Source organism: Puntigrus tetrazona, chromosome 2, assembly GCF_018831695.1.
Source record: "Puntigrus tetrazona isolate hp1 chromosome 2, ASM1883169v1, whole genome shotgun sequence".
In the NCBI taxonomy this organism is placed as follows: domain Eukaryota; kingdom Metazoa; phylum Chordata; class Actinopteri; order Cypriniformes; family Cyprinidae; genus Puntigrus; species Puntigrus tetrazona.
This window is the reverse complement of record NC_056700.1, coordinates 10,479,856-10,492,328: the sequence shown is the minus strand read 5'-3', so window position 1 is coordinate 10,492,328 and position 12,473 is coordinate 10,479,856. Positions and strand designations below refer to the sequence as shown.

Genomic DNA, 12,473 nt, shown 5'->3' with positions numbered 1-12,473 from the left:
ATAAATCTAAAAAAAAAAAAAAAACCCTCAAAGTCATATACACCTAGGATGCCTTTGAGGCGAGAAAATTATGGGGTAATTTTAATTTTTGCGTGAACTATTGCTTTAAAAACCGAACCGTGTTTTGTGCTACATATCAGGTTCTAGTGAAGTAATTTCTAAGAACAAGTATGTGTAGCCCAGAGGGTTAAACAGCTTTCAGGATGTGATTTAGACAATTACAAATTACAACCTTAAAATGTCAGGTCTGTCAATAGAGTAGACCGAAATTAATTTGACGTTGTTGAGGCCCCTTCAGGTTTCAGAAAGCACACACATAGTCTTCATACTTCAATTAAGTATAAAGTAGTTTGCATGGTTTGTACATAGCTTCTGCTGGATTCAAATAGAGGGCTGAAAAACTCGAAAATCATTTCAGTGAAGGGCTGTGATCTAGCAGCTACTTCTTAGTGATCATGTGATCACTGCATTCTTAAAAATACATACTTAGAGAAAACGTCGCAAGCATGCAAGTTTTCTTCCAGCTCATTTTTAAAGCATGCAGCTTTTGAAAACAATCTGTCACCTGTAAGTCACAGGCCCGGTCGGTCATTATTATATCCTGTTGTTGACATGCCACACATGCCACACAGAGTACAGTAAATACCTTCACGGGCAAAGCTGAGATCTGAGATATCCGAGATAAAATACATGTCTGGACAAATACTTCACGGGAAAGAATGTCTGTGTTATTTCATTTTTAATAACACCGGTCATTATAGGATGCAATTGCGAATGTCTTGTCACCTTTTGCACTCTGTGTATGATTTAGCTTGGCCTTATTATAACAATAGTCATGGAGTTTTGAGTGTATCTGTGTGCTGTTGTGCCAATCAGCAGTCCCATTCATGGCTGGCTTACCCTGCCAGCAGCGTCAGCTCTGGGATGAGTGCATTTTAACATTAGACCAATCTGCAGCCTCAGGAAGAGGCCATATTCCCCAAATCCATCTTTATGTTGAAGGGGCCCAGGATAAGAATGCAGACAGAAGGCAGCTTTTTGTGCCTTGGTTACGACAGTCAGATACTTTGAAAAGAGACTACATTTATATACAAACGCAAAAGACGATGCATCATATATATCCCTCTACTGCACGCATTTTGATTGTGCATGATAAAAATGACTGGTTTGTTTGAGAACATTTTTTATTGATGGATATTTTGACAAAATATTTTTTTGCAGCCTTGCAGTAATGGCGCAGAATCAAAGTTAAGATTCTTAATTTACATGTAAGACAATGTTCAGAGGGCAATACAAAATCACAAACCTCGTCAATGTCAAGTAATCTTTAAGTAAAAAGGGAAAAACGCTTGAAACACACCGAAATATGTTCTATTTGATACAGGTTGGTATCGTAGGGCAGGGCTGCAGAGTTTAGCTGCGAATCTAATCAAACCTGCCGTAGCTAAATTAGGGTATTTCCCTGAATTGAAGTAAAATTATAATCATTTGCATATCTGACTCTGCGTATTTCATACATTTGTCATTTGTCATGCAACATGTCAGTGGGAAACTTCCTGCTCATATTATTCTCTCCTGTGGTTATAAATGCAGCATTGTGACTGAACCATCTGTCTATCGTGTATGTAAACTTCTGGTTTTAAACTTCTCAGTAAACATACTGAGTGAATGTGTTGATAACTGAATTAGTGGCCAGCTGCATGAAGTAAGCCTCTGTGTTAAGACTGTGTAGTTAGTACTTAGCCAAGGGGCTAACAACCATATTTTTCAGATTCAAATTATGCAAATCTAGGCTTTTTTTTGTAACTTGCCTAAAAAAGTTACAAAAATTAGATGACTAACTAGTAAGCCACAGCAAGTTAATCTTGAAACTAAAACTCTAAATTAATTTGACTGATATTGAGGAGATCTTATCGGATACGGGCATGCATGGAATGCTCAAAACAATCATCCTCATATATTTTACCACCTGCCAGTACTCTATCGTGGTAATCTTACTCACTTTAGTAATAATGTTAATGTTGCAATAAGTCAACAAAAATATTATTGCTCATATTTGACCTTGCGTGGTGTATTGCGTTCAGATAAAGTAACAGCTGTTGTTTTTAGAAGAAAAATTTGTTATTGTGAACATATTTTTACTCATAAATCCATCTAGCGGACTCGGCCCCTTAAATGGGGCAACTTAACATTGTAACAAGAATGTGATCATTCCAGTCGGTCAAGATGCAGTGCCAAGTCAAAGACTTCAGGAAACATGTTGCTTCATGCTACGGTACACATTATCGACAGTGTTTTGCTCTGCCCTTTACTTTGACCCTGCTGTGACCCTTCTGGGAAGAAATACTGGGGTCATGTTTCAATTTGGCCATGCAGTCCATACAGATAATAAATGGATTAGAGAGAGGAAAAAAAGAAGTAACTGTCTTAAAGAAACAAAATCAACCTTTCCGTAACTGCCCTAAATAGATGTATGCTGCAAACAATTCCCCAAATTATTCACTTTTGATATAAATTAGATTGAACAGTTGCATCTTTCTTTGAATATAAAAAGTGTGTAGTTCAGTGAAAATGGTGCCCTTTAATGCTGAGAGGGAAAAAGATTTTATTCCAGAGCTCCCGTCGTCTAACATTTCAAAGTTAGCCAGATATATATATATATATATATATATATATATATATATATATATATATATATATATATATATATATATATATATATATATATATATATATATTATATATATATATATATATAAAGTATTTTCTATACTTTGTTTTACTTATGAGATTATCTGTTACTTCAGTAGGCTACCCAAGGTGATGTAGATAAAAAAAAAGTAATAGGCCAACAATATTTTCCTTACACTTTGTTTTTTCTTTAGTTACAGTTTTTTTTTTATCACTTGAGCAACCACGAAGATATCAAAATGATACCTCAGTTCAGTAACTGAAAGCAACGCGTAGCAGCTGAATCGAGAGACTGCGGAAAGCCCACACCGGGCCACAGAGGGTTAACCACGGATATTTACAACGAGCGCGTCACCAGCGCGCACCGGAAGTAAATCGCAATGGAACGCAGTCAATTTCAAGTTCATGTTGTCAAAACTTTTCGTCCGATGTCTTGTTTTTTGTATTGATTAGAGTCAAGAGCTCCCAGTGCCATTATGGCACACCGATATCTGCATCTGTCAAGAGGCTGCAGGAACCTTCTCCACGCTCTGCTGCCGAATGTCAGATCAACAAACCGTGTGCAATCGGTAAACGTGCAGCTCGACTGCATTTCTCTGGATCTTTCATCATCCGCTGCGACCGGATCACGAATGCGCGTTCGGTCATTGGCGTGTCGCCGCAGACGGAGGGTTTGACATAAACACGGCTCGGCCTGTGTGTGACATTGCGTCGGATAACGCGTGCAGCTCGGGTTATGTCACAGTTCCTCCCATTAAATCTGTCACACCGAGACAGCGTCCAGAACATCAGTTCGTGCTATCGCTAGCTCTGAATTGCATCTTTAATATTTCAAAAAAAAAAATCACTGTAATAAACATTGTTGTTATAGGTGTAAAAAGCAGTTAGTTCTGATTGATCTGCTGAAAATAGTTACATATTTCATATTGGGGAAAAGGCCAGGAAGCTGTATATAATTTATTTTGAACAGCAGTTTGTTTTAAAGCAGAAGTGATCGTGTCTGTTCAACTCGGTGTATTTCTTTTTGAAGGTTCAGGGTGTTGGGCAGATCGTCCTAGATAGAAGATCCTTGCTGTCGCAGGTCTTGGGCGCCTACAGAAGATTAAGCTCCAAACATCCCAAAGGTGTGTATTACAAGAAGCGTGAAGAAGCATGACGTCGAGGTCAAAAAGCCGGTCTGTTCTGCTAATTGAATTTTGATCTTCTTGCACCGAAGGCTTTGAAAAATATTTCCCCAATAATAAAAACGGTGGGCCAAAAAACGGTGAGCCCAAGCCATCCAACGCGGAGGTCAAAGGTAACATCTCTCGTAAGCTTATAATGCGAGCTAATTATCTTATATGACGTTCAGTATAATCATGTTGTTTTCCGGATCTGTTTTAACCCCAGAGGCCAAACCAAACAACGCTCAGAAGACCACTGGTGGAGGTGGAAATAATGGAGGAGGAGGAGGAGGAAAAAAAGGGGGGAGGAAGGATGAATCCAATTGGTACAGCCGTCTCCAAAAGGTCAAACGCTGTCTAGTAATTACTATTGGTAGTACTAGGCTTATTGTAACATTTAAAGCTTGTTTGCTACTGGTTACCGAGGCAAATGTAAGGATAAATCCCGTCACTAGAGAGAACTCTAGTGAAATGTAATTGAAAGATTGAGGGTCGAACAAATATTTGCAATTAATAGGTCAAAATATATTTAATGATTTTAAAAAAACCTCCATGGATGAATATTTTACAATAAGATCAGTAACGTGGCCTTATTGTGATCTGATGCAGGGCGATATGCCGTGGGACGATAAAGAGTTCCGCATGTACTGCCTGTGTGGAGCAGCTATCTGGACAGCCATCACGTATTATTTCTTCTTCCGAGACGGAGGAAGAGAAGTCACCTGGAAAGACTTTGTAAATGGGTACCTTGCTAAAGGGGTGGTGAGTAATTGGTTCTATTCGATCTGATTTTTCGATCAATATCGTTTCACGTTTCTTTCCACCTGCACTTGAACTTTGATCCGTGAGGTTATGTGTTTTATCTTTGCTAGGTTGACAGGTTGGAGGTTATAAACAAGCGATACGTAAAAGTCGTCTTTAGCCCTGGGAAAACTCCAGTTGACGGGGTGAGTTCTTGACAATGACTGGATGCAGTTCTGATTATTATTTTTGCACGGTCATCGGTCGTATAATTAAACAGATTATACTTTAGCCGAGTCAGACTGTCAGTGTGACACAGACTACCTACCGTCCAGACCTTCAGGGTCAGTAAGAGATACATTTTTGAGAAATGAATACTTTTGTTAAGCAGATATTTTTACTTGTCATTTCTATTTCAAATATACTGTTCTTTTGAACTTTCTATAAATTAAAGTATCTTTAAAATATCATTATTTCCACAAAAATATTAAACCGCACGGCTGTTTTCAACATAGATAATAAAAAGAACTGGTTTACGAGCGCTAAATTACTTTGGAAGGATTATTGAACACGGAGACTAGAGTATTAGCATTGATTGCTGAAAATTCAGCTTTGCATCACATTTCATTTACAAACTAATTTCATAATTTTACTGTTCTTTGAGCAAATAAATGCACTTTTGGTGAACAAAAAAAAATAAGTTTTAGTATATTTATGTCAAAGTTTTTAATTTTTTGAGTTTTATCATATGTTCATAACTTGTAATTGTTTGCTGGGTTTTATTGTATTTATTGTACTTGTACAGTGCATGCTGAATTATTAAAACGTGACTAAGTATATACTACCGCTAAAAAAGTGGAAAGTGGTAGTATGTAAAGTGGTAGTATATGTACAGGTCATATTTCTTTTGTCTCTAAAAACTATGCATAATAATGAGGCCGTGTTCCTTTCTTCTTCAAGCAGCAGTATGTGTGGTTCAACATCGGCAGTGTGGACACATTCGAGAGGAACCTGGAGACTGCTCAGCTGGAGCTGGGTATCGAAGGAGAGAACAGACTTCCAGTCGTCTACTCCGCTGAAAGCGACGGGTGAGATGGAATCAGTTTAGTAAAGGATAAGCATCATCGATAAAACAAGGAACTTTGAAGGCTGTGTGCATTTGTTTCTTAATGTCAGTCTTGTTGTTCCGTCATCTCCAGGTCGTTCCTCCTCAGCATGTTGCCCACCGTATTGATCATTGGCTTCTTGCTGTTCATGCTGAGGAGAGGTCCAGTCGGGGGAGGGAGGCCGGGGAGGGGCATGGGTGGGCTCTTCAGCGTCAGCGAGACCACCGCCAAAGTACTACGAGACGAGATTGACGTCAAATTCAAGGATGTCGCGGGCTGCGAGGAGGCCAAGTTGGAGATCATGGAGTTTGTAAACTTTCTTAAGAACCCAAAGCAGTACCAGGATTTGGGTGCCAAGATTCCAAAGGTAGCACAAGACTTTTAAATAACATTGCATAACGGGTTTGCACTTTAGTAAGTCAACTTAGATTTCAACAGAGGCTTTAATCTTGTTGTTTAGGGGGCTATTTTGACCGGTCCCCCGGGCACAGGAAAGACTTTACTAGCCAAGGCCACCGCGGGAGAGGCTAACGTCCCCTTCATCACTGTGAATGGATCAGAGTTCTTAGAGATGTTTGTGGGGGTTGGGCCAGCCAGGGTAAGTGCGTTTTCTGTATCCTATTATGAGCTGAGTGTTCAGTGTGCTAACAGACTTTGTTCACTGTGTGACTTAAAACACTATCATTTTGGGTAGGTTCGGGATCTCTTTGTATTGGCCCGGAAGAACGCGCCCTGCATCCTCTTCATAGACGAGATCGATGCTGTAGGAAGAAAGAGAGGCAGGGGCAACTTCGGCGGACAGAGTGAACAAGAGAACACTCTCAACCAGTTACTAGTTGAAATGGATGGTTTGTATCTAGAAGATGATTTACCATTATTTTTATTCAAACTCAAACTCTAGATCCACACGTCAGATCATCACGGTATTTAAAGTTAGTATTAAAAATGATGTAATGTAATAATATATGCGAATTCATACACTTCTCTCATTTGTAGGATTTAACACTGCTACCAATGTTGTAGTGCTGGCGGGCACCAACAGACCAGATATTCTAGATCCAGCTCTGATGAGGCCTGGACGCTTTGATAGACAGATATATATCGGTAAGGGGTTTTGCCACAATCCCATTTTTTATTTTTAAAAATTTTATTACTATTTTCTCATTTAAATTGTTGTGAAATGTAATCACAGGCTATTTTAAAGCTGTTTTATTATATTTAATTATAATATAATACTGTTCAAGTGTCTGGGTTAAGATTTTTAAAATGTTTTTGAAGTTTAATGTATCAAAAACACAATAAAATGATGGTAAATGCAGTAATTGTAAATGTTATAAAAATTGAAAATAAATGATTTCTGTATTAATATATTTTAAAATTGAATTTTTTTCCTGAGTTGGCAAAGCTGAAGTTTCAGCATCCTTAGTCTTCGGTGTCCCATAATCCTTCTAATATGCTAATCTGGTGCTTAAATAACATTTTATCATCAGTGTTAAGAACATTTGTGCTGCTTCATATTTCTTTTAGGATTCTTTGTTAAATGGAAAGTTTCTTTAAAAAAAAAAATCTTACTGACCCCCAACTTTTAAACTGTTATTCAAGTTTATATGTATTTTGTATATTGCATATTATTGCAGGGCCACCCGATATCAAAGGCAGAGCCTCTATATTCAAAGTCCATCTGAGACCACTAAAGTTGGATGCAGAGTTGGACAAAGAATCACTGGCAAGGAAAATGGCTGCTCTGACGCCTGGTTTTTCAGGCATGTAAAGGCTTTTTATACTTTGCGTGGTTTCAAAAGTTGTGTATGAGACGTGAACTAAGTTTCATCGCTTACTGATTTCTCTCTGACAGGTGCGGACATCGCTAATGTGTGTAACGAGGCCGCGTTAATTGCAGCCCGCCACCTTTCTGATGCCATCAACCAAAAACACTTTGAGCAAGCCATCGAACGAGTAATTGGGGGTAAGTGACAGATGTGAAATTTGAAAATCTCACGTTTGTTTTTTTTCTTAAACCATATTTATAGCGAACTGCGATATTAATCTATAAGAGTGCATGCATAGTTTTGGTGTGAAGTTCAGATATTTATAGTCTCCCTGCATGTTCAGGTCTTGAGAAGAAGACGCAGGTTCTGCAGCCGGAGGAGAAGAAGACCGTGGCTTACCATGAGGCTGGTCATGCCGTAGCCGGCTGGTTCCTCGAGCACGCTGACCCTCTGCTTAAAGTAAAACTCACACGAATTCAGCTGCGCTGTAATACTCGGGATTTTCAATGTGCTCGGCTCATATCATTGGTTGTTTCAGGTGTCCATCATCCCGCGTGGGAAAGGTTTGGGCTATGCCCAGTATTTGCCCAAAGAGCAGTACCTGTACACCAAGGAGCAGCTGCTAGACAGGATGTGTATGACTTTGGGTGGACGTGTGTCTGAGGAGATCTTTTTTGGCCGCATTACCACGGGGGCACAAGACGACCTGAAGAAAGTGACACAGAGTGCCTACGCACAGGTCAGTCATACGTTCATATGATTTGATCATTGGTGGTTCATACAGAGTAAATGGACATGATGATTAACATTTCATAGGATTTTAATTTCATTTTAATTTGTGCCGTTTTGGAAAATAGGAAGAAATTAGTGCTGTCAAATTATTAATTGCATTCAAAATAAACATTTTTGTGTATTATATTTGTATGTATATAAATACACGCATACAGCAGGCTATATATTTTTTAAATATTTACATTTATACATTAATATTCTATTTTTGTATAACAAAGATTTTCTTGCTATTCATGCTAGTAAATATATACTGTATACACACATTATATAAACAAAAACTTATTGTGAATGCAGTTGATTACGATTAATCATTTTGGTTTTGTTTTCTTAAGAATGAACAGAAACAATTTTGAGAGAAAGATAAGAAGTGCACACTGCTGGTCAAACGTTTGGAATAATTAATATAATGTTTAATATTGTCTGCGCTATTGTTTAATAAACATATGGTACAGTTGTGTATTAGGTGTCCTGAGTTCAAAATATTAAAAATATATATATTTTAAACTTTTAAAATATACTTCAGCAGGTATCTCTTAAATGTACACACACACATATATCTCCACGTGATTACATACAAATATAACATATAAATGTTTATGCATATAACAGTACACACACACACGCAAATATGTAGTATGTAAATACTAAAATTAAATTATGATTAATAATCACAGGATTAAATATTTGAAAACATATTAATTACTTTTTAATTAATACATTTAATTACTGTATCTTTTACATCTGACGTCCATAATATAATCCACAGACCCCATCTGAAAACTGTTACTCTTCCATCTACAGATTGTGCAGTTTGGCATGAATGAAAAGGTAGGGCAGGTGTCTTTCGACCTGCCTCGGCAGGGAGAGATGGTTTTGGAGAAGCCCTACAGCGAGGCCACGGCACGCCTCATCGACACGGAGGTCAGGAACCTCATCAACACGGCCTACGAGCGCACACAGCAGCTGCTGAAGGAGAAGAAGGCTGAGGTGGAGAAGGTACAGCACGGCACTGTCGGGATCAATGCCTTTCACACTGATTTGATTTCACCATAATGTCACATGAATGGGCTTCAGAAAACTATGAAACATAACGGCGACACTCTCTTTCCACCACTAGGTGGCACTACGTCTACTGGAGAAAGAGGTGCTGGACAAGAACGACATGGTGGAGCTGCTGGGCCGAAGGCCGTTTGCTGAAAAGTCAACTTATGAGGAGTTTGTGGAGGGAACGGGAAGCATGGATGAGGACACGTCTCTGCCGAAGGGCCTGAAGGACTGGAACAAGGAGCGCGGCAGTGAGAAGGAGGAGAGTACGGAGGAGCAGGTGGCCCGACAGATCACAGGTGGTATGCCCTTCTGAGGACCCCCTTTTTCAACCGTGACCCCGGAGGGTCAGAGCAGTTATTTAAGAGATGGGAAACATTTGCCAGACGGACACTGAGGCAAGTACCCGGTTCTTCAGAAGAGCTGCAGCTCTTGGTAGTAAGCTTTGGACTTATGTTGTGTACGGTAGGGTGTTTATGAAATATAAACTTTCTTTTGCTGAAACGCAATAAACTTCAGCACAATGTAAAGGATCGGGAGGTCTTCTGTTGAAAGTGTAGTGTATTTTACGTGACACATCGGCGCTTTGCTAGAAAATGTTTAACTTGAGGCAAAAGCGCTGTAGCTTGTCACTTTAATTTTACCTTTCGTTGACCAAGAAGACAAATCTCTCTCTATATAGATACATTTACGTCTAACAGGAGACCTGATAGGCGCAGGTTTGTGTTTCTGTGCATTAAGGCCCCGGTTCAAAACTGCCACAATTTCGCGACCTTTCTCAAAGGTCTTTTTGCAATTCTTGCTTGCTCACGGGCATTTGAAAGACTGAAATGTACACGAGCGTTGTGAACCGTGCACAGTCACTCATGTCTCTCACAGAGTTTTGCACGGGCACGAGCGTCAGCCTTCGGTTTCAATGTTATTTTATGCAATTTACGATCATGTCCTTTGATTGAAGGAAAGAGCAGTAATTTTTGATGTGTTCTCTTCTGTTGGAGTTTGTCTGCTTCATTTATGGCCCAGGCAGCTGCTCTCCGTGGTACAGGCTGATCAAACTATAGCTCCTTGTGAAATTGTTGCATACGGCCTAATGCAAGCGTACACAAATGCAGATAAGTAGTTCGTTATGTTAATGATCAGCTTATGAACATGTGTGATTTCTGACAGCAGTATTTATTCTACAGTGCAAATCCAAACCACAAATCGAGCTATGAGGTTAAAAACAGAACACTGTCTAATACGCATTGTCCTTTTGTGATTTCAGCTTGATATTACATCTAAATGTGTATTTTGTTCTGTGCGAAGGGTTTTGAACATGTTTGAAAACTTAAATAAATCCACATAAATTTCAAATTGCTTTTCTGTGGCATGAATTTGTTGGTTTTGTTTAGTACATGGATTTCAGATGCACTGCTCTGCAGCTCCAGACTGATAAAAAAAAATGATTGCAAATGCAGCAAGAATATGAATTAAAATGATTTGAAATCTAGTGGCACTGATGAAAAGCTTTAAAAAGGAACTGCCGCTTTTTGTTACGCCAGTCACAAAGGTTCATGCACTGTGCTTTCGTCCATAACATGCACACACCATTTCTAAAAGCTCGCACATAGAATATCAAAAAGTTTATCTTGGTAAGTATTCATGTAAATTACATAAATATTACAAAAAAAGGTCATCGTGCTGTGTGTAATATGCTGTGCAACTAAATTAGGCTACACCGTTGTAAAATTGTACAAATACACTGACTGAACAAACGTAGGTGAGCTAATAATAAAAATCTAAAAATGACCCTTCCCCACATATATATATATATATACTTCTGCATTGAACCAAAAAAATTGTAAAATAGTATTTCTTCTCAATTTTGAACATTACTCAAGTTATCAGTTGCATGATTCTTCAGAAATCATTCTAATGTGCTTATTAATTAACACATTTTTTTAATTAACCCATTCTTTAATGAATCAAGAGTTTCAAAAAGTAATAATAAAAATAAACTGTATTATTTAAAATAAATCCTTTTTTAACAATACACCATTTAACAATATACCATTTAAAAATTTTGGGCTTTTTTTTAAAAATAAATAGTTTTACTCAACAAAGATGTGTTAAAATAATAAAAAGTAATACAAGCTCTATTTCGTCTCTATTTTGTTTCTATTTCGAATAAACACTGTTTGTAAGATTTTATTTACCAATAAATCCTGAAATAAAACAACTAATTTTAAAATCAAAAGAATATTAAATGCAGTATATAGCACATTACATAAGTAAAGTGTATTCACTGAATTCATGAACAGCCACCTTTATCAAGTAAGTCTATAATCTGACAACCAAAAAAAGCTTGAAAAAGGAGTTATTTGGCTCCTAAATGTTTCCCTTTAGCAGCCAATGGCACTCTTGTCATTTGTTTGTATAGAGGCCTGAAATTTTAACGAGGAGAAATTCCACTCTTTGTTTTTGAACTATTGCTGGAAGCAAATATGGATCAGTTTTTCTCTCAACAGATGCAGTGCCCCCATGAGAACGTGCTCAAAGGAAGCATGCACTTTAAATGTGTATTCACGCGAGCGTTCGTGATGAGCGTTCGTGATGAGCGTTCAAAAATACACCGCAGCCCACTTTCAGTGGCGTAATATTTGCTGTTTAAACAGCAGTATGAATCAGCTGCTCGCTTGCCGGGGAGGATGTCCACATTTAGACCAGGCAAACATGAAGAGGCTTCCCTCGCTGTCTCCTCTGATTCAGCACTAAATGAAAGTCTTCCCCACACTGTGACATCACCTGCATAGATTAGCAGCTCGCCTCGGGAAAGTGGGTACTGCTGGAGTCAAAGTCGTACTGAAACTGCTTCAAAAAGTCAAAGGAGCTTTTGAGTCACCATTTGCGACGTCTGTCCTTATATATATATATGAACTGGATGATGTGAAACTGCTTGCTTTTTGAGCTTTGCCAGTTTAGAAACCGTGACATTTCTTGACCGGGTGGAAAAAAACCGTGAGGTGAATAATATGTTTGTACTGGAGAACATGAAGCTGAGAGAGGACCGGCAAAGGACCTCAAGCGGGGAATCGCTTGCAGTATGTGTTGACACGCTGCCTGCGTTTTAGTTGTCAGGGTTTGAACAGCCCTAAAGGGAAGCTTTAAAAGGAGACGCATTATGCCTA

The 12,473-nt window shown here is 38.5% G+C and overlaps 2 protein-coding genes across 3 annotated transcripts in view; both read left to right on the top strand.

Moving 5' to 3' along the window:
• The window catches only part of tox (thymocyte selection-associated high mobility group box), an 839,643-nt gene that overhangs the window by 570,645 nt on the left and 256,525 nt on the right, over window positions 1-12,473 (top strand). The window lies entirely within an intron of this gene.
• afg3l2 (AFG3-like AAA ATPase 2) lies at window positions 3,049-10,659 on the top strand. Of its 2 annotated transcripts, none has more exons than XM_043259280.1 (17): window positions 3,049-3,260; window positions 3,722-3,815; window positions 3,908-3,988; window positions 4,081-4,199; window positions 4,464-4,616; window positions 4,727-4,801; window positions 5,556-5,683; window positions 5,795-6,068; window positions 6,162-6,299; window positions 6,396-6,549; window positions 6,698-6,805; window positions 7,339-7,464; window positions 7,557-7,667; window positions 7,814-7,929; window positions 8,009-8,209; window positions 9,064-9,258; window positions 9,380-10,659. In XM_043259280.1, the coding sequence occupies exons 1-17, from the start codon at window positions 3,168-3,170 to the stop codon at window positions 9,620-9,622; spliced, it is 2,409 nt and encodes an 802-aa protein (XP_043115215.1). In that variant the 5' UTR covers window positions 3,049-3,167; the 3' UTR covers window positions 9,623-10,659. The 2 variants fall into 2 exon arrangements, with proteins under 2 accessions (XP_043115215.1, XP_043115223.1); XM_043259288.1 differs by having other exon boundaries at window positions 3,050-3,260; window positions 5,559-5,683.